Genomic DNA, 23023 nt, shown 5'->3' on the forward strand with positions numbered 1-23023 from the left:
TATTGCTCCACACTTTTCCATTACGCATTAAAAGCTGGTTTTGCTGCTCAGTCCCATTCATTCAGTGAATTGAGGTGAGTTGTTCATGGCCAAGAATGATTCTGGAAGAATCAGTTAGTCATCAAAAGTGATTACTAAACACCCAAACCTAATTGAGCGGTTTAAGTCTCCTATAGGTCTACGAGACCCCTGGACACCCAATACTGAGAGCAATGGGGTCATGACATAACTTGGCACTTTGTGACAAATTCTATATGAACTGTTTCCCAGTCTGACTGTGATAACTCCAGACAGGAGTATAATAAATGAAAGTCCAGATGAAGCTTGATAATCTGCCATAATATTCTAATCAGAGGGTGGAGTTATGCTGCTCCTAGAACCAGCACCCACCCCCCAACTCTGCCCATAACTGCATTGAGCATAATACAAGTATCTTATTCCTATTATTTTGTAATCATTGTGTGTATATTATTTAAAAAAAATCACATCATCTAATTGCTGATTCTTTGTGTTTCCTCTCACTATATTCATTTTTCTTTTTTTTTTTTAATATTGTGCTCTTATGATAATGCAATTTCAGTTTGATCAGAATGCAAGAAAGATAAATTATCTTTTGTTTTATGAGAAGCATAATTAAAGAAATGAATATAAATTGTTTGTTTTTATATATGTAATGGGATTTTTATTTTTCCTAGCTTCACATTGCTGGGTAAATGACTGCCTTGTAAATCATAGCTGGGTGCCTATATATTAGTCACCAGGCTGGAGTGAATGTTTTATACACAAGGCATGCCTAATAGATGGTATGCAGAGATGCAATTGTTCCACCAGCCTCTATCCTGATGTATGTTGGGAGATGAATTTGAGTCATAAAACAATGAGATACAGATTTTCAATTATACCATGAAGAGAGTGAGTACGAGCAGCAGATTAATCGACTTACTTTCAAAGGTTTTAACGTTTGGAGGCATTTCCTGTAATTATAGTAAATTAAACATCAGATTCGGGACATTGACAAATGAAGACATGCTCTATAACTGTGACTTTGAAGAAGATTTATCAGGCTTGCATGCAAATAAATAGCCGCTCCGCATAATGATTAAATGTGCCACTTTGACACTTGGGCAGTATTCATCTGTTGTCTACTTTAGTTGCTGCCCATGGCATTGTTCGGTTTTGTTTGCTTTTTTCTTTAAAAATCAAAAACAAACTTTGTTTTGACATGAATACTATTTGCAATGCAGTATTGCAATCATTGGGTGATTTAGGTTTCATAAGTTTAGTATCACTTTAGATTTCCAGTGGGGATAGCCTCCAAATTGAGAGGAGCTCAGGGATAAATCTATATTCATCACTGTGTAAAATGACTTTATTAATTTCATTCAGATTAATGCATAACCTGACAAAAATATACAACTTATCTTCTATTAATCTCCATACTTTCTCATACAGTATAGATTTTACATAGTTCCTGTATGACATTTTATTATTTATTAGTAGATTAGACATTAGGCCCATGAATTTCCTCTGGCAACAAGCTGAGGTTGTGCAATTAGGAAAAGTCTCAGAGGAGCAATAACCAAATGTTATTGATGGACATAAATATCTGTATTGCGTTACAAGGTTACGTTAAAGAACCCAAGACAGTCTCTTTAGCAGATGACATCTGCATATAATGCATGATATCATAATGCTGTGCAATATATACTGTCAAATGTTAGATTAAAAATTGCTTTGGGATGTTTTAATAGGCCACAAGTGGCAATTGTGCTAGAAATAAAAGGTTTGTAATTTATCTTTTTTTCTTTTTACTATTATTCCTTTACGTTGCTCAAAAGAATATTAATACAAAAGTTGCTTAATACAATTGCTGCAATATAAAGTAAATGCGTCATAATCTGCGTGGGAGTCGTAGGTACATTAGTACATTGGTCCGGTCCCTGTATTCTCTGGCCCCGATGCATCATTGTCTTTGCTGGAAACAGAGACAAAATAAACATATACCCTTCTATAAGCAAGTAAGTTAAAGCAGTGGTGCATATAAATAACATAGGGTACTTGGTAAACACTATTTTTGGTTAAAAAAAAAAAGCCATCCCCCCCCCCAGCTTTAACATGTACCAGAATCGGGATGGTAATGAACCTCTAGCTTTCTTTGAGCTGGACATAATGTTTATATAGCTTCCCATTTCCTGTGTATCCATTCGGGACTCTGTTGTGCGCTGGCCTTATTCACATTAACTTCACTTTGACACATGGTAAGGTTTTAATACTAGAGGTTAGGACTGTCCCGATTGTGGAACACCTTGACGCTGGTGGGATGGCTTTTACACTTGTTTACCAAATATCCTATGTTATTTATATACACTATTTCTTTTACTTATTTGCTTACACCAGGGTATATGTTGATTTTGTTTGTCTAGGGGCTTATCTGTATAATGCTCCTATTTTGCATACCAATTTATACTCCAGTTTATTTTTTTCATTTAAGCATCATTATCTTTGCTCCCGTTTTTTGTGTAGTTTTGTGCGTTTTTTCTTTGCACCCAATTCATTATTCTATTTGCGCCTTTATTGAAGTCTGTTTTATATCTGCTCGCCTTTTTTTTTTCTTCTTGGTTTTCTTTTTCATTTTGTGGGTGGAGTTTGGCTATTCCTGATGTTTTAGCATGATTCATCATTCCAAAAAAAATCTGCAAATGAAAAATCAGCTACTGTATTTAACAGAGCTCCATACAGTGGCAATGAAACCTAGTCACATGTATGCTTCACCAGCATCAGCAATCCTACCGAACAAAGAAACCACAGGACAACATCATATAACCAATATACAGAGCTTTGTCTTGTGGAATGTATGTAGATGGATATGTCATGTATTACATGAATCATGGCTGCAGCTTTCCTTGTAGGCCTGTATGGAAAAATAAAGGGAACATCTTTGAATAGTTTTGATCATTTTTCCTGTATTAAAGTTTTTTTTAGCACAATTAACAATTGCATAACTGTATACTTCAATAGGAATATGCAAATTGGGCATAACATTAGATATGTATACAGTCCAATGGTTAGCATTAATTTATAAAATTATAGCACAAGAACATGAAAGAGGAAAAAGAAAGAAAGAGCTGAGATTCTCTGGTCTCAAGATAATACAACATTCCTATATAGAAATATATAAGTGGGTGATCCTATCATTATCAGAGGAAGAATCCCACATGTTGTTTAAATGTACGGTAATTTACCTAGCTGAACTGTGTCCTTAGAGCTTCCTGTGATTAAGCCCAGAGCCAGTCAAAAGCGTAAAATTGGGAGAAGAAAAGTCACCAAGTAACCAGAAATAGGAGGAAGAAAGTCAACTCCGTTTTCAAGAACATATGACAACTGAGTTTATGACACAAGTATTTGCATGTCTCTGAGTATTAGATCCAAAGGGACCAAATCTTTTCAAACAAGGGGATTCGATCTAAGAGGATACTGGAAAGTTACTTGTTAACCATGATCCATATGATCCATGAAACTTTCAGTTTCGCTTAATCAAGACTAATTAATGGAAACTTCCAGGTACTTGCAATAGTAACTACTACTAGCTGCAACTTTACTTGTGCCAGCCTCTGCGCTGGATTTAAATCAGAACCTACTATATGGGAGGCAGTGACACTAACAGTGAGCCACTATCTGCACTATTGTGTGTAAGAGAATTGTTTTCTGACTAAAGTTGTAAATGCTCCTTAATTAAAGTCAGCTAAACATAATAATTTTGTCATGATCACTTCTCCCTGACAGATAATGTTGAAGAAAACAACATTATTTGAGAAGATAAGTCACTGCAAGGGTAAACTCTAAAACAAAAATTGCATGTTTCTAATCTTCATCAGACAAACTTCTTTATTCAGAAACGTGTATGTATGGGGCAGTTGGGTGGAATCTGGTGATGGCTAATGAAGTTATATGGGCAATTATATTCTTCTTCTTAGGCCGGAGTCACACTATCGTAGAATACGGCCAAGTGCTATGTGAGAAAACATTGCATAACACTTGGACCAGTGTTAATCTACAGGGAAGCTCACATCAGCGTTTTTCTCAGCCGTATCCGGCGTGCGTGTAAAATTGCACCATGCTGCGATTGTCACAGAGACTCGGATGATACTAGCCAATGAAAACCTATGGGTGCGAGAAAAAATCGCACAGCACTTGGGTCATGCAAGTGCTGTCTGATTTTTACGCATCAGTGTCGTTTAAAAAGTCAACAGTAAAATCACAGGTTAGAATAGATATATACACATAGAATACATGGATATATAGATGTCAGTGACATATAGAAAAATTATGTACAGTAAGCTGCACACACACACTACTAATTGTATGTCACAGACATCTGTATATCTAGCTATGTGTATTTACTGTATGTAATCCATCTATGCTATCCTGTCGATTCCTGCTGTGATTTTACACATTCCACGCTTCTCAATGGACGGCTATTCTTATATCTATGTAAATATATATATATATTATATATATATATATATATATATATATATATATATATATATATATATATATATATATATACTAGACTGTGGCCCGATTCTAATGCATCGGGTATTCTAGAATATGCATGTTCCCGTAGTATATGGACAATGATGATTCCAGAATTCGTGGCAGACTGTGCCCGTCGCTGATTGGTCGAGGCAACCTTTATGACATCATCGTCGCCATGGCAACCATTATGACTTCTACGTCGATTCTGTGCCCATCGCTGATTGGTCGAGGCCTGGCGGCCTCGACCAATCAGAGATGCGGGATTTCCAGAACAGACAGACAGACAGAAAAACCCTTAGACAATTATATATATAGATATATACATATATTATTGTAAAATCATAGAAGAAAAGCCGGCAATTCAGCAAATTATATATGGCAAACTCCATAGAAGAAAAGCCGGTAATTCAACAGCCAGGTAGTGTAAAATCACAGCAGGAGCTGACAGGATAGAATAGATGGATTACATACAAGAAATACACCGTGTGTGTGCAGCTTACTGTACATAATTTTTCTGAAAAAAATGGCGTGGGCTCCCTTATAATTTTCGTAACCAGCAGAGGGAAAGCCGATGGCTGGGGGCCGATGTATATAGCCTGGGAAGGGAGTAGTACTCATGGAACTTCCCAGGCTATTAATATCAACTCACAGCTGTATACTTAGCCTTTACTGGCTATTAAAATGGGGGACCCTAAAAAAAAATGACGTAGGGTCCCTCTATAATTAATAACCAGCAAAAGCTATGCAGACATCTGCAGGCTGATATTAATAGCCTTGGAAGGGGCCATGGATACTGGCCCCCCAGGGCTAAAAACATCAGCTCTCAGCCGCCAAAGAAAAGGAGCTTCTCTAAGATTCACCAATTCAGGCACTTAGTCTTGCTATTCCCACTTGCCCTGTAGCAGTGGCAAGTGGGGGGAAAGTTGGGGGGGTTGATGTCACCTTTATATTGTCAGGTGACATCAAGCCCCAAGGTTAGTAATGGAGAGGCATCAATAAGATGCCTCCATTACTAACCCCATAGTCACATTGTATGAAAACACACACACCAGAATAAAGTCCTTTAATTGAAAGACACACTCCTTTAATAATCTTAAACAATTCTTAAGAACTCGCCCATTCCACCGACACCCTTGTCATCTGCAAAAGAGTTAAAAAATAAAAAAACAATATTCCTCACACTTTCCGCAGAGATGCTGCTAATCCATTTGTCCTCTGACGTCAATGCGAGCGCCATGGAAGATAGGGGTAACTTCCTGCTCACTTTGAGTTTGACCACTGAGGTGCCCAATGTTCCCAAGAATCGGTTCTCGTCTGATGGGACTACTGAAAAGAGCAAAGCAGATCACCGCTGTCAGTCGGTGGCGGGGGCAGAACACGGTCTCCAGCCATGGCCGATGATATCGCAGCATCGGCCATGGCTGGATTGTAATATTTCACCAATTTTCATAGGTGAAATATTACAAATTGCTCTGATTGGCTGTTTCACTTTCAACAGCCAATCAGAGTGATCGTAGCCACGTGGGGGCAAAGCCACCCCCCTGGGCTGAAGTACCACTCCCCCTGTCCCTGCAGGTTGGGTGAAATTTTAGTGAACCCTTTCAGCCGATCTGCAGGACTGCGATCCTGCCATGACGCCACATCGGTGTCACAGGTCGGATTGGCACCGACTTTTATGACGCCTACGTGGCGTCACAGGTCGGAAAGGGGTTAAAAAAAAAATAAAACTCATAAAATAGGTCTGGACAGAAATGATGGTACTCTTAACTTGATATTTTGTTGCACAACCTTTTGAGGCAATCACTGCAATCAAACGATTTCTGTAACTGTCAATGAGACTTCTGCACCTCTCGACAGATATTTTGGCCCACTCCGCAACAGCAATCTGCTCCAGTTGTCTCGCGTTTGAAAGTTGCCTTTTCGAGACGGCATGTTCCAGCTCTTTCCTAAGATGCTCAATAGGATTTAGAAGGCTACTTCAGACTAGTCCAATGTTTTCCTCTTAGCTATGCTTGGGTGTTTTTAGCTGTGTGTTTTGGGTCATTATCCTGTTGCAAGACCCATGATCTGCGACTGAGACCAAGCTTTCTGACACTGGGCAGCACATTTCTTTCTACAATCCCTTGATAGTCTTGAGATTTCATTGTACCCTGCTCAGATTCTAGACACCCTGTGCCAGATGCAGCAAATCAGCCCCAGAACATAACAGCGCCTCCTCCATGTTGCACAGTAGGTACAGTGTTTTTTTCTTGATATGCTTCATTTTTCTGTTTGTAAACATAGAGCTGATGTGCCGTGCCATAAAGTTCAATTTTTGTCTCATCTGCCCATAGGACATTCTCCCAGAAACTTTGTGGCTTGTCAACATGTAGTTTGGCAAATTCCAGTCTGGATTTTATGATTTTTTTTCAACAATGGTGTCCTCCTTGGTTGTCTCCCATGAAGTCCACTTTGGCTCATACAACGACGGATGGCGTGATCTCACACTGATGTTCCTTGAGCTCTAAGTTCACCTTTAGTCTGTTTAGAAGTTTTTCTGGGCTCTTTTGTTATCATTCATATTATCCATCTCTTTGATTTGTCATCAATTTTCCTCCTGCGGCCATGTCCAGGGAGGTTGGCTACAGTCCCATAAATCTAAAATTTCTGAATATGTGCAACTGTAGTCACAGGAACATCATGCTGCTTGGAGAAAGTCTTATAACTTTTACCTTTAACATGTTTGCCTATAATTTTCTTTCTAATCTCCTGAGACAACTCTTTCCTTCGCTTCCTCTGGTCCATGTTGAGTGTGATACACACCATGTCATCAAACAGCACAGTGAGTATCTGTAGCTCTATATACAGGCCCACTCACTGATTTCGAGATTGTAGACAACTTTGATGCTAGTTAGTGGACACACCTTGATTTTACATATCCCTTTTGTCACATTATTTTCAGGGGTACCATCATTTCTGTCCAGGCCTATTTCATGAGTTGTTTTTTTTTAATTCTATAGAAGCATGGTTGAAAAGCAATGTCTGACTTTCATTTCAGTTATTTCTGTGACCATTGTGAGTTTTTCTGTCATTAAACGAGGGGTACCAACAATTTTAACCACGTGTTTAACTTTCAAACTTGAAAATAATCCTTTAATGCTTTATGCTACAATTACTTCTGCGATGCGTGATAAAGCCTTTCATATTAATCTGTAAACAATTGAGTAGTTATGGACAGAAAACACCCATTTCATTTGTATCTATTCACCAAACAATAAGATTAGGAGGAAGTACCCTTCAAAAATTGCTTTGTTGTTACAGATATTAGATGTGAGTGCACAGCATAATATTGCAATTATTTAGAAAGGTACTTTCATATTGGACATCTTAGAGAGATTCTGTGCCTAAATTTAATTTTAGAAAATCTTATTAATATTGAACATTGAAATTGGTGAAAGCATGATTTGACTTCTGGGCAGGAATTTTTCTTCTCTGCTGTCAGCAGAAAGCTAATCCAGCCTTGACCTTAGCTTATCATGTCTCACTGCTAGTGATACAGTGCCTAACAACTAGTCATCGAAAACTAAGTAGAGATTAGTCATGTCAGACCTTTGATCTGAGAGCAGAAGGAAATGGAAATTTGGCTTTAAAATTTAAACTCCGAACAACCTTGTCTTTATCTCTTAGTGGCATAGTAATTAGATAAAAGTAGGAGAAGTTTATTGCCTGCTGGGAAATTTGGTAGAGTCTGTTTTCCAGGATTTGGTCTAGGCCACTTATTTGCAGCAATAGGCAGTTTTAATTCTACAGTATACTAAGGCACATCTCATTTCTGCAATGTTTGTTAAACTATTTTCCTTTTCCGTGGGCCCCCTATGCAAAGAGCATATGCTGAATATGTCCTTTAGCCTTACACTTTGCAGGTATGGATTGATATACATTTTTTCAATATATAGAGATGCTTATTCTAGTGACACATATCACTGAATGACTACAGAGTGCCCTATGTTGAAGGGAAGCTTCTGTTCGAGGTCTTCAGAGAATACTCCCAATATACACCTGTGAAATGGCCAAAAGCCAGCTGAAAATAGAGACTCATTGATCTTAGATATTTCCATGCTTCAAACTTGCAAGAGTTTGAGGAGGGCCTTTTTTCCTTTCCAGCATGAATGTGCATAAAGTCTTTCAGCCAAACTCAAGAAATTAGGTGTCCTACATGTAGCTTTGACCCAAACCCTATCTTACACTTTTTAAGTTGAATTGGAACACCAGTCGCAAGCCATACTAACATCATGGCCTGGCCTAATAAATAACTTAATAACCTTGTGGCTGAATTCGAACACACCTATTTTAAAATCTTGTGCTTGATTTTTTTTTTTCTTGGTTTCATTGTTCATTCATGGTTTACATTGAATATGTTAAAGAGAACCTGTCAACTGATTCAAAACTGTAACTCATCCATTGAAAAATCAAGCCCTCATGCTTCTATTTTGATGGAAAAATAAGTTATTGCTTTTGGAAAAATGAAAGGAAAAAACTACAAATTCTTGATTTGTTAAAGGGAACCTGACAGCTGACACATGCTGCCCGATCGACAGGCAGCATGTTTTAGACACTGGCTGTGTGATTTCAGCCATGTATGTTTGACTCTTAAACCCTGTGGTTTAAAGGTCGGCCAGGAACAAAGCTGCACAAGTGAGTAGTCGAGAAGGCCGGTCTCCGCACACGCTCCCCTTGAGTAATGGGTCGCTCCCTGCTCGTATGTATGGAGGCAGACCTAGCATTGGTAGCAAGTGGAGAGGAGCCGCTGGAGACCCAATATTCCAACAAGTCAACGATATGGCTCGATTCCCGGCTTTTAAAGTATATTTTTGGTGCAGTGTTCCAGAGCCAAACATACATGGCTGAAATTTGTATCTGTCTGATACATATTGCTAGTGGATCGGGCATCATGTATCCACTGTCAGGTTCCCTTTAAAATTTGTACTATATTTTACATGCAGCTTCCTGTATGTTCCATGCCCTGACATCATACAGTGTAGACCCCACTGACTTAACAGGCATGAAAACCTTAAAAGACACATTTTCACCAAAAACAAATTTCTTCTGCATTATGTCTAGAATTGCCGAACGAGTTGTAATTTTTTTTAGTGGGCTCTAATTGTAATTAGAGGTACGCTTTAACTTATATCTATGAAAATCTGCGAGTATTATGATATTTTTAGACTTGTATAGCTATTGTAAGTACAAGCCTGAACAACAAGAAAGATCTTTAATTGTACCATGAATCATTGTATAATCCATTATTCTCCTAGCACAGAGGTATAATGTTTCACTTTTCACACTTGGTCAACAATAACTTCAATAGCTATCAGCCCTGGGTAAAGGATGATGTGCTTCGTCTCATTAATCATGCCTCAATTTTTATTTAAATAATAAAGCAAATAAGGTGTGATGAAGGCACTGCCAGGATCTGGCGGCTGAGTTAGAGAAAAGATTTGTCTAATTTATGACTGTCTATGTGTATGCATTACTTAAGAATAAAATGCTACTATTATGCATAATGGCTTTGTCAATACATGGCAAGATTGAGCTTTTTAGAGAATTGTGATTGCTTGCAGTTCCTCTCTTATGGTCCGTGAATTACGTTAGAGATTAATCATAGTATGCTTTTGTTTTTAAAAAGTTCAGGTGCTGCGGAGTGGTATACCTAACAGACTGGCTGGAGATGACAGAGATGGATTGGCCCCCTGATTCCTGCTGTGTGAAAGAATACGCTGGTTGCTCCAAACAAGCTCATCATGGAGATCTCAGTGATTTGTATCAAGAGGTACAGATTTATTCAACTTTTTTTTACATGTTTGACATTTCTTTTTTTATGTTATTTTATTGACCATACGGATAGCAGATGCAAAAATTTAGATGCAAAATTCATTTTCTATTTAGTATCAAGAAGTATTACTAAAAATTGTACTTCCTGCCCTGAATGTTATGTGATACTTTTTAAGCCTCCTTGACAAATGGGGGGCAGATTTTCTAATCCTGTCTCATATTGAGACAGTGCAATCCTTGACACGGCACTCTGAAAATGCAACAGATTTAGAACAGGGACTCAAGCTGGATAATAAATTTGATGCCTCTGTAGAGACTTTTCTCTAACTTAACACCATGTCTTAGTTGGTGTATGCTATTTTTTTGCTCCTAAATTTTTTACAAAACATGGTGCCTGTTGCTGCATTTTAAGCTACACTCTTTTTCCTTTAAGCCACACCTTAAAAGTGTATCAAATGTGCCACAAAAAAAATTCTAACCCAATTCACTTGTGTTCTATCGGAGTTTGCTATGTATTTGTGGTCTGAAATTTTCAGTTTTTTGTATGTGCAGCTATCCTGAAATTTTCATGCATCAAAAGGATCATTATGAAATTGTACATCCCTGGGCGCAGTGTATTCTCTATTCTTAATGTTAATATTGTCCAAATACCTTATTATAAATCAGGTTCTATAAAACTAATATATTTACCATTTTTGGTGATTTTTTTTTCAACTTGACATCTATTATATAGCTGGAGGCAGGTATAACAAGATACACCACTGACATAGGTATCCGCTGCTGTTCTTTTGATTAGAAGGCTGTGCGCAATGTCACGTGTGTCATGCAGCAATGAGGACTATGCAAGGCCATCTAATCTAAAGAGAATCTGCATATGCCATGAGGTAAAAAACGATTCTCAGAGCTCCCGTTTACCGACCACAGAGTACTGACATGGTCAATAAACTGGGTCCTGCGAATCAATTTGCACCGACTCTAGTAAAAATAGTAAAAATATGTCATACATTCCCTACAAGATAATAGCATAGTCTATATGACAACTAGTGCAACCAGTAAATGTAGAAAAGAGATTCAGAGAGTGAGTATAGATCAAGGTGTTTGAGATTTTTGCGAGGATGTGCAAGTTTGGGGAGTGAGGATTGTGCACCTAGAAGAGAATATATGTAGGTTTTGGTCAGAAAGAGGGAGAGGTGAGTTAGAGAGGTTAGATAGGGAACAGAGGTGGGTGAAGATGATGTCCAGTGTGTGGCCCTCTTTTTAAGTGGCTGCGGAAGACCATTGAGCGAGGCCGAAGAAGGAAGTGAGAGAAGCTCAGAGACAGCTAAATGGGAAGTGTCAGTGGGGATGTTGAAGTCACCCATGATGATAGTGAGGATGTTAGTGGAAAGAAAATGAAGTCGCTATGTGGTGAAGTGTTCAAAGAAGGTGGTTGTTGGCCCTGGGGGAGCGGTAAATGACAGCCAGTTGAAGGTGGAGTAGATGCGGACCCAGTGCACTTCAAAAGAAGGGAGGGTAACAGAGGGTGGCAGTGAAATGTGGGTGCAGAATCAGTTATCTGACAGGAGAAAGCCAGCTCCTCCACCATGCTTATTGCTGGGGTGGGGTGTGTGGGAAAGGTGGAAGCAACCACAAGAAAGTGCAGCCGGAGAGTCTGTGACAGATGGGGTGAGCCAGGTTTCAGTGATTCCGAGAAAGGAACGTTTGTTAGTAATTAAAATATCATGGATGTAGGAAAGTTTGTTGCAGACAGAGCGAACGTTCCATAGAGCTACTGTTAGAGGAACTGTAGAAGCGGGGGCTTGGGAAATGGTTATAAGATTAGAAAGTTTGCTGAAATTTGTGATAGATCGTGGATGGGAGGTAGAAATGACTGTGGGGATGTTAAGAGGGACCAGGATTTGGAGAGATATTGTTGTCAGTGAGGAGGAGCAGAAAAAGTGTTAGGTGGGATCAGGAGAGGGCATGAGATAGCTGCCTGTGTTTGGAAACAGAGGATTATGTTGAGCAACAGTTTTGAGGAGGAGGTAATATGGATGGGAAGGATGGAGGGAAAGATGGCCAGATCATTTACTAGGTGTAGGGATTAGGGGTGTTAGTAGGAAATGGAAGACTATAGGGGTGATACTCACAGTAAACAATGTTTCTGTTTCTTTCCACTATGAATTCTGTTCCCTTCTAGTTCTAATTCATTGCAGTATGCTTAAGTACTGCACTTAGGTGATGCTCAGCAGAATACGTCATGCAGATGTACTCGTCACAATATATTTGTTAACAATGCATTCAGGTGTGAAACAGAGGGGAGAGGCCTGTTCTCATCATTATCAGATCATTGGAATAGAGCCAGATGCAGGATACATCACCAGCAGAACAAACAAAGGAGGTCATAAAGAAAAGTGAGGAGGGGGTAGTTCTGTGGTCAGTTTAGAAACATACCAAGTAAATACATGCAAAAGAAGTAAGAGTTATCACAGAGTTTGAAAAGCTGGGCGACATACCTGAAGGAAGAATAGATAGACGTTGATTAGCGTGTGATGGCTATAGATGACATGGTGCAGTCTGTATACATCATTTTACAATTTTAACCCTTAAGTGCTGCACTTAGGTGATACTCGGCAAACTACGTACTATAAAAAAAAAATTGGTTTGGGTACCAGAACTGTACCTGAACTTGCTCTCGAACCCCTTTCAAGTGAATGGGGGGAATGCACAGCTAGCGGTTCCCATGGTGTCTTCTGTGTGACAGCGTGGGAAACAGCATTCTTATCAGTTGTGACCTTACGGAAACCACCACCAGTCACAGCTACTGGGTATCGTGGTTACCACGCTGTCAGGCAGAGGACAGCATGTCAGCCAGCGATTGTGACCGGCGGTGACAAGTTTACCGCCAGTCAGGTGCCAGCTGATGACTACTACTGTCAATTAAAGTATTTTGTTTTCTGTCTTCTTTTAAATTACTCACTTAATGGGTTATTGGGGATGTCTGATAAACGCTGCCCTAATACAAACCTCTGGGCTTGATGTCAGCGGACATTCCACAGCTAACATAAATTCCAAAATATCACCCTGCTTGCCAACGCACCAGAACAAGCAGAAAGAGCCAGAATTAGTGCATCTAATGGATGCTCTTTTCTAGGGTGGCTGCAAGATGCTATTTCTAGGCTGGTGAAGGCCAAATATCTTCCCAGCCTGAGAATAGCAGCCCCAGCTGTCTGCTTAACCTGCGCTTGTTATCAAAAATAGAGGGGACCCTATTTTCTTTTAAATTTTTTTTTTTTTTTTTTTACATGTTGCATCGGCCAATCACCAATATTTGGCATGACCATGATGAGGACGGAAGTGCCCACACTGGGAAAGCTTGTTGATTGGCTGCACTGCAGCTTCTCAACAAGCTTTGTCCGTGCGGCCGAACCCGATCAGTAACTCGGATGTCCGTGAGAAGTCCATATTCAGAGTCCGTGCACAGACACTAGGTTTCCTGGTATGGACCATGAACCTTACTGTTCATTTTCGCTCATCACTAACCGGTACTATGTTTAGATCACAACTAGTTCATACTAAGGGTGAAGTGTAGTAATAAGGCTTAGTTCACATATATATTTGTCCAGTCAGTGTTTAATTTATACTTCTGCTGTGATACAGAAACAACAAAGGGATCCGATGCCTGATATTATTACATTTTCTATTGGATCATTTCCGGATATTGGCACATTAGTTGTTCCTAGGACTGTTCCAGATCAAACAGCTTTGAATGCTAAATTTTTCTTTCCGGCTATGAATGCTCGAGCAGTAATATAGTGTCTGATTCAAGAATAGAAAAAAAAATAAACTGATTTATGTGAAACCAGTTTGAGAATTACACCCAGCTACAACTTTTATGTTGGACCAGATGGGAAAATGTTAGGCTGAATTCATACATCCGTTTTTTTATAACAAACATGGGCCAATTTTCATCGGTTTAGGGATCTGATTTTCATCTAATATTGCTTCTCATGACAGACTTTGCTTTCTGAAATTTGAAAAAACTGACCGTCACATCCAAACATAGACTAAGTGTGAACAGGTGCTGAACCTAGAGTCACCAACTCTTATACAGTCAAGCAGAGAATAAATGTCTCCATCTGACGTAAACGTCTTCATTTGTTTCATGTTTGCATGTTTCAGCTCTGCAGTGTGCTGCCTTATTTGCTTGACTGTATAAGAGTTGGTGACTCTAGGTTCAGCACCTGTTCACACTTAGTCTATGTTTGGATGTGACGGTCAGTTTTTTCAAATGTATTATTTAGCCTTCTGACCGAGCACTCCGCCTCCTAGCCACAGGTGTTTTAATTGCAACAGGTCCAATACCCCTCCACAGAGAGAGAGAATGTAGTCTAAGAAGAGGTTTTCACAGGTATCCATTCAGATGGAGACGTTTATTCTCAGTGAGGAAAGGAAAGTGTAGGACCTGGTATAAGCGAGATGCCGTAAAGTGGCTACCAGGTACACATAAAATTGGCCATTTTTATGCGCTAAACACTCTCATTTTTCATATTTCTAGTGCAGTAATGCAGTTCAATTTTCTTGTTTCATGTTTGCATGTTTCAGCGCTGCAGTGTGCTGCCTTATTTGCTAGACTTTGCCTTCTGTCATCTGACTGAGTTTTCCTAAGCTAGCAATGTGTAGAAAACAAATAGCTCACGGTGCAACTCTGATGTGGGAATGATGGGAGAGGGAGCATCAGGTGATGCTCTCTCATCCATCATTGCTTTGAACTGTACAGGCAGACACCGGTATAGTTCAATGCGGCGGGGGAGTCGGCGCTGGCGGCAGGCGGGCCCCCTGCCTCACGGGCCCCATAGCGGCTGAATGACTTGGCGCTAGCTGGGGGCCCCAGGCAGCTGCCTGGTCTGCCTGCCCCTAACGCTGGCCCTGCATGTAGTTAAACCCCCTGTCTTTAAGAAAAAGAGGCTGTAAAGTTGTAACCTTCTTTTATTGCTTGTAGATGTAACAGGAAAGGGTGAAACTATGGGATGCAATAACAGGAGCATTTCCAAATATGTAACTGCATAGAGCAGAAAACACAGTCTGCAATACACAGGTAACATGAGCTAATACACAAGTAACATGAGGTAATACAAACTGATGATTGCCTACTTAGTACAGCAAATACATTGATAAACACAGGACTGTAACACACAAATAGTGGCTTACCCACAATGCCCTAGGAACTTCCCATAATATATTGCAAATTAAACTAGATGGGCATTTCCTGAAGGAAATACATGGTGCTTGAACAGCGCTGCCAGCTTTACAGCAGCACTTTTCACACACGGGACAGGGGGGCCACTTACTTTTCCACACCCGGGACCAGGGGAGCACTTACTTTTCCACACCCGGGGCCGGGGCGCACTTACTTTTGCACACCCGGGACCGGGGCGCACTTACTTTTGCACATGGGGCCGGGGGCGCACTTACTTTTGCACACGGGGCCGGGGGCGCACTTACTTTTGCACACGGGGCCGGGGGCGCACTTACTTTTGCACACGGGGCCGGGGGCGCACTTACTTTTGCACACGGGGCCGGGGGCGCACTTACTTGTGCACATGGGGCCGGGGGCGCACTTACTTGTGCACACGGGGCCGGGGGCACACTTACTTTTGCACACGGGGCCGGGGGCGCACTTACTTTTGCACACGGGGCCGGGGGCGCACTTACTTTTGCACACGGGGCCGGGGGCGCACTTACTTTTGCACACGGGGCCGGGGGCGCACTTACTTGTGCACATGGGGCCGGGGGCGCACTTACTTGTGCACACGGGGCCGGGGGCGCACTTACTTTTGCACACGGGGCCGGGGGCGCACTTACTTTTGCACACGGGGCCAGGGGCGCACTTACTTTTGCACACGGGGCCGGGGGCGCACTTACTTTTGCACACGGGGCCGGGGGCGCACTTACTTTTGCACACGGGGCCGGGGGCGCACTTACTTTTGCACACGGGGCCGGGGGCGCACTTACTTTTGCACACGGGGCCGGGGGCGCACTTACTTTTGCACACGGGGCCGGGGGCGCACTTACTTTTCACACACGGGGCCGGGGGGGCACTTATTTTTCACACACGGGACGAGAGGGTGTCATAGTCACTTTATTCTGATGTTTGACTTTGATAAATGATCATGTCCTAAAATGGACACCGTACATTTGCATAGCTGCCATCTTTGGAAGGTCAAGTTGGGGGTAATGGAAAGTTCGCCATTATTTCCTATGGGAATTTTTTTTAAAAAAATGCGATTTAAATAAAATCTACATATCGGATCGACTATAAAAGTCATAGCACACCTGTCCCCACCGAGGCCTTCGAAACGCCGCCTGAACGGGGTCTCTGCGCCGAGCGGTTCGGCCCGCATTAATTGCGGAAAATGCGGAGAAGAATAATAATAATAACTAGATGGGTATTTCCTGAAGGAACTACAGATAGTGCTTTGGAATGGTGCCCGGGCTGCCCCTGCAAGACTTTCACACTTGGGTGCCCCTCAGGCGCTGGTTTGGTAGTTGTAGCCCCTCAGGGTTGAGCCCACTCTGGGTCCGATTTGGCGGGCGGCGCCACTCTGGGTCCGATTTGGTAGGCCGGGTCACTCTGGGTCCGATTTGGTGGCCCGGGTCACTCTGGGTCCGATATGGTGGCCCGGGTCACTCTGGGTCCGATTTGGTAGGCCGGGTCACTCTGGGTCCGATTTGGCGGGCCCGGGTCACTCTGGGTCCGATTTGGCGGGCCGGGTCACTCTGGGTCCGATTTGGCGGGCCGGGTCACTCTGGGTCCGATTTGGCGGGCCGGGTCACTCTGGGTCCGATTTGGCGGCCCGGGTCACTCTGGGTCCGATTTGGCGGGCGGCGCCACTCTGGGTCCGATTTTGTGGGCGGCGCCACTCTGGGTCCGATTTTGCGGGCGGCGCCACTCTGGGTGCGATTTGGCTGGCGGCGCCTCTCTGGGTCCGATTTGGCGGTCGGCGCCACTCTGGGTCCGATTTGGCGGGCGGCGCCACTCTGGGTCTGATTTGGCGGGCAGCGCCACTCTGGGTCTGATTTGGCGGGCGGCGCCACTCTGGGTCCGATTTGGCGGGCGGCGCCACTCTGGGTCCGATTTGGCGGGCGGCGCCACTCTGGGTCCGATTTGGCGGGCGGCGCCACTCTGGGTCCGATTTGGCGGGCGGCGCCACTCTGGGTCCGACTTGGCGGGCGGCGCCACTCTGGGTCCGACTTGATGGGCGGCGAGACTCTGGGTCCGACTTGGCGGGCGGCGCCACTCTGGGTCCGACTTGGCGGGCGGCGCCACTCTGGGTCCGACTTTGCGGGCGGCGCCACTCTGGGTCCGATTTGGTGGGCCGGGTCACTCTGGGTCCGATTTGGCGGGCCGGGTCACTCTGGGTCCGATTTGGTGGTCCGGGTCACTCTGGGTCCGATTTGGTGGCCCGGGTCACTCTGGGTCCGATTTGGTGGCCCGGGTCACTCTGGGTCCGATTTGGTGGCCCGGGTCACTCTGGGTCCGATTTGGTGGCCCGGGTCACTCTGGGTCCGATTTGGTGGCCCGGGTCACTCTGGGTCCGATTTGGTGGCCCGGGTCACTCTGGGTCCGATTTGGTGGCCCGGGTCACTCTGGGTCCGATTTGGTGGCCCGGGTCACTCTGGGTCCGATTTGGTGGCCCGGGTCACTCTGGGTCCGATTTGGTGGCCCGGGTCACTCTGGGTCCGATTTGGTGGCCCGGGTCACTCTGGGTCCGATTTGACGGGCGGCGCCACTCTGGGTCCGATTTGACGGGCGGCGCCACTCTGGGTCCGACTTGGCGGGCGGCGCCACTCTGGGTCCAACTTGGCGGGCGGCGCCACTCTGGGTCCAACTTGGCGGGCGGCGCCACTCTGGGTCCGACTTGGCGGGCGGCGCCACTCTGGGTCCGACTTGGCGGGCGGCGCCACTCTGGGTCCGACTTGGCGGGCGGCGCCACTCTGGGTCCGACTTGGCGGGCGGCGCCACTCTTGGTCCGATTTGGCGGGCCGGGTCACTCTGGGTCCGATTTGGTGGGCCGGGTCACTCTGGGTCCGATTTGGCGGGCCGGGTCACTCTGGGTCCGATTTGGCGGGCCGGGTCACTCTGGGTCCGATTTGGCGGGCCGGGTCACTCTGGGTCCGATTTGGCGGGCCGGGTCACTCTGGGTCCGCTTTGGCGGCCCGGGTCACTCTGGGTCCGATTTGGCGGGCGGCGCCACTCTGGGTCCGATTTTGCGGGCGGCGCCACTCTGGGTCCGATTTTGCGGGCGGCGCCACTCTGGGTCCGATTTGGCGGGCGGCGCCTCTCTGGGTCCGATTTGGCGGGCGGCGCCACTCTGGGTCCGATTTGGCGGGCGGCGCCACTCTGGGTCCGATTTGGCGGGCGGCGCCACTCTGGGTCCGATTTGGCGGGCGGCGCCACTCTGGGTCCGATTTGGCGGGCGGCGCCACTCTGGGTCCGATTTGGCGGGCGGCGCCACTCTGGGTCCGATTTGGCGGGCGGCGCCACTCTGGGTCCGATTTGGCGGGCGGCGCCACTCTGGGTCCGATTTGGCGGGCGGCACCACTCTGGGTCCGATTTGGCGGGCGGCGCCACTCTGGGTCCGACTTGATGGGCGGCGCCACTCTGGGTCCGATTTGGCAGGCGGGGGCACTCTGGGTCCGATTTGGCAAGCGGGGGCACTCTGGTCCGATTTGGTGGGCTGGGTCCGATTTGGTGAGCGGGGCAATAATGATAAGACTACAGATAGTGCTTTGTAATTGTGCTGTACTGTCACTTTAAGAGCTGATATTATCTGACAAAACTTGTGACCTGGTGGGCTGGTAGAGTTTATAGGCGTTGGCATAGTAACTGGGTCTCACTGCGCATATCAATGAGCTAATCAGCCAGGTGGCAGTTATTTTTAGAAATTGCCTCAGAAATCAGGCCCATTATAAACGTATTGGAAAATTTCCCTATTGAAATGCATTGAGACACTTTTTTCAAACGCAAATTGCGCCAAAACTACAAATCCGATCGACACGAAAAATACTTAGCACACCTCTCAGGAACGCTGGCTTCGAAATGACACCTCACTGGAGTCTGTGAGTTTAGCGGTTCGGGCCGCATTACGTGCGGACTGAATAATAATAATAAGAATAAGAAGTTTACCACGGTGGAATAACAGTATAGTGCTTTGTTCCAAAGCACTATAATAAGAAGTTTACCACGGTGGAATAACAGTATAGTGCTTTGTTCCAAAGCACTATAACTAGATGGGTATTTCCTGAAGGAACTACAGATAGTGCTTTGGAATGGTGCCCGGGTTGCCCCTGCAAGACTTTCACACTTGGGTGCCCCTCAGGCGCTGGTTTGGTAGTTGTAGCCCCTCAGGGTTGAGGCCACTCTGGGTCCGATTTGGTGGGCCGGGTCACTCTGGGTCCGATTTGGTGGCCCGGGTCACTCTGGGTCCGATTTGGTGGCCCGGGTCACTCTGGGTCCGATTTGGTGGCCCGGGTCACTCTGGGTCCGATTTGGTGGCCCGGGTCACTCTGGGTCCGATTTGGTGGCCCGGGTCACTCTGGGTCCGATTTGGTGGCCCGGGTCACTCTGGGTCCGATTTGGTGGCCCGGGTCACTCTGGGTCCGATTTGGTGGCCCGGGTCACTCTGGGTCCGATTTGGTGGGCCGGGTCACTCTGGGTCCGATTTGGTGGCCCGGGTCACTCTGGGTCCGATTTGGTGGCCCGGGTCACTCTGGGTCCGATTTGGTGGCCCGGGTCACTCTGGGTCCGATTTGGTGGCCCGGGTCACTCTGGGTCTGATTTGGTGGCCCGGGTCATTCTGGGTCCGATTTGGTGGCCCGGGTCATTCTGGGTCCGATTTGGTGGCCCGGGTCACTCTGGGTCCGATTTGGTGGCCCGGGTCACTCTGGGTCCGATTTGGTGGCCCGGGTCACTCTGGGTCCGATTTGGTATGCCAAGTCACTCTGGGTCCTATTTGGTGACCCGGGTCACTCTGGGTCCGATTTGGTGGCCCGGGTCACTCTGGGTCCGATTTGGTGGCCCGGGTCACTCTGGGTCCGATTTGGTGGCCCGGGTCACTCTGGGTCCGATTTGGTGGCCCGGGTCATTCTGGGTCCGATTTGGTGGCCCGGGTCACTCTGGGTCCGATTTGGTGGCCCGGGTCACTCTGGGTCCGATTTGGTGGCCCGGGTCACTCTGGGTCCAATTTGGTGGGCCGGGTCACTCTGGGTCCGATTTGGTGGGCCGGGTCCCTCTGGGTCCGATTTGGTGGGTCGGGTCACTCTGGGTCCGATTTGGTGGGCCGGGTCACTCTGGGTCCGATTTGGTGGGCCGGGTCACTCTGGGTCCGATTTGGTGGGCCGGGTCACTCTGGGTCAGATTTGGTGGCCCGGGTCACTCTGGGTCCGATTTGGTGGGCCTGGTCATTCTGGGTCCGATTTGGTGGCCCGGTTCACTCTTGGTCCGATTTGGTGGGCCGGGTCACTCTGGTGTCATGGTTCCCAATGGCAGGGGAACGTCAGGACACATAAATAACGGACGAGCTCTTGGGTGATGGAATCTCGAGCTGACCGTGAGCTAAACCTACCACACAACTAATAGTGGCCGGGGGGCGTGCCTACGTTTTATCCCTAGACGTCTCTCGCCAGCCGGAGGACTAACTAACCCTAGTAGAGGAAAAAACAGACCTAGCTTACCTCTAGGGAAATTCCCCCGAAAAGGAGACAGAAGCCCCCCACATATATTGACGGTGAGTTCAGAGGAAAAGACATACGCAGTATGAAGGTAGGTTCAGCAAAGCGAGGTCCGCTTACTAGATAGTAGAAAGATACAAAAGGGAACTGCACGGTCAGCTGAAAACCCTTTTAAAATACCATCCTGAAATTACTTTAAGACTCATGTGTCAACTCATGACACCGGAGTGGTAATTTCAGCCCACAAGAGCTTCCAGCTACAGAGAATTATATAACTGTAAGCTGGAACAAAAAATGCAAACAAACTTAGGACTAAGAGTCCAACTTAGCTGATCAGTAGTCTAGGAGCAGGAACATGTAACAGAAAGGCTCTGGTTACATTGATGGCCGGCAAGGCAATGACTGAAGAGCAGGAATAAATAGGAACTCCCCACTACTGATGAAAACAGGTGAACTGAGAAAGAAAACACACCCGAGTCACCAGTACCACTAGCCACCACCAGAAGGAGCCCAAAAGCAGATTCACAACACTCTGGGTCCGATTTGGTGGGCCGGGTCACTCTGGGTCCGATTTGGTGGCCCGGGTCACTCTGGGTCCGATTTGGTGGCCCGGGTCACTCTGGGTCCGATTTGGTGGGCCGGGTCACTCTGGGTCCGATTTGGTGGGCCGGGTCACTCTGGGTCCGATTTGGTGGGCGGGGCCCCTCAGGGTCCGATTTGGTGGGCAGGGTCACTCTGGGTCCGATTTGGTGGGCGGGGCCCCTCAGGGTCCGATTTGGTGGGCCGGATCACTCTGGGTCCGATTTGGTGGCCCGGGTCACTCTGGGTCCGATTTGGTGGCCCGGGTCACTCTGGGTCCGATTTGGTGGCCCGGGTCACTCTGGGTCCGATTTGGTGGCCCGGGTCACTCTGGGTCCGATTTGGTGGCCCGGGTCACTCTGGGTCCGATTTGGTGGGCCGGGTCACTCTGGGTCCGATTTCGTGGGCCGGGTCACTCTGGGTCCGATTTGGTGGGCGGGGTCACTCTGGGTCCGATTTGGTGGGCGGGGCCCCTCAGGGTCCGATTCGGTGGGCGGGGCTACTCTGCGCTGTATACTGCGCGGCTCTGCGCTGTATACTGCGCGGCTCTGCGCTGTATACTGCGCGGCTCTGCGCTGTATACTGCGGGGCTCTGCGCTGTATACTGCGGGGCTCTGCGCTGTATACTGCGCGGCTCTGCGCTGTATACTGCGCGGCTCTGCGCTGGAGACTGCGCGGCTCTGCGCTGTATACTGCGCGGCTCTGCGCTGGAGACTGCGCGGCTCTGCGCTGGAGACTGCGCGGCTCTGCGCTGTATACTGCGCGACTCTGCGCTGTAGACTGCGCGGCTCTGCGCTGTATACTGCGCGGCTCTGCGCTGTATTCTGCGCTGCTCTGCGCTGTATACTGCGCGGCTCTGCGCTGGAGACTGCGCGGATCTGCGCTGGAGACTGCGCGGCTCTGCGCTGTATACTGCGCGGCTCTGCGCTGTATACTGCGCGGCTCTGCGCTGGAGACTGCGGGGCTCTGCGCTGTATACTGCGCGGCTCTGCGCTGTATACTGCGCGGCTCTGCGCTGGAGACTGCGCGGCTCTGCGCTGGAGACTGCGCGGCTCTGCGCTGGAGACTGCGCGGCTCTGCGCTGGAGACTGCGGGGCTCTGCGCTGTATACTGCGCGGCTCTGCGCTGTATACTGCGGGGCTCTGCGCTGTATACTGCGGGGCTCTGCGCTGTATACTGCGCGGCTCTGCGCTGTATACTGCGCGGCTCTGCGCTGGAGACTGCGCGGCTCTGCGCTGTATACTGCGCGGCTCTGCGCTGGAGACTGCGCGGCTCTGCGCTGGAGACTGCGCGGCTCTGCGCTGTATACTGCGCGACTCTGCGCTGTAGACTGCGCGGCTCTGCGCTGTATACTGCGCGGCTCTGCGCTGTATTCTGCGCT

General features: G+C 46.6%; 1 protein-coding gene across 4 annotated transcripts in view; it reads left to right on the forward strand.

Moving 5' to 3' along the window:
* The window catches only part of TSPAN12 (tetraspanin 12), a 435306-nt gene that overhangs the window by 333437 nt on the left and 78846 nt on the right, over positions 1 to 23023 (forward strand). For all 4 annotated transcript variants that reach the window (XM_077264986.1, XM_077264987.1, XM_077264985.1 and 1 more), the window contains one exon: positions 10205 to 10348. In XM_077264986.1, the coding sequence (XP_077121101.1) occupies positions 10205 to 10348 (144 nt within the window). The remainder of the gene's footprint in view (positions 1 to 10204; positions 10349 to 23023) is intronic.

This window comes from Ranitomeya variabilis, chromosome 5 (assembly GCF_051348905.1).
Source record: "Ranitomeya variabilis isolate aRanVar5 chromosome 5, aRanVar5.hap1, whole genome shotgun sequence".
NCBI lineage: Eukaryota > Metazoa > Chordata > Amphibia > Anura > Dendrobatidae > Ranitomeya > Ranitomeya variabilis.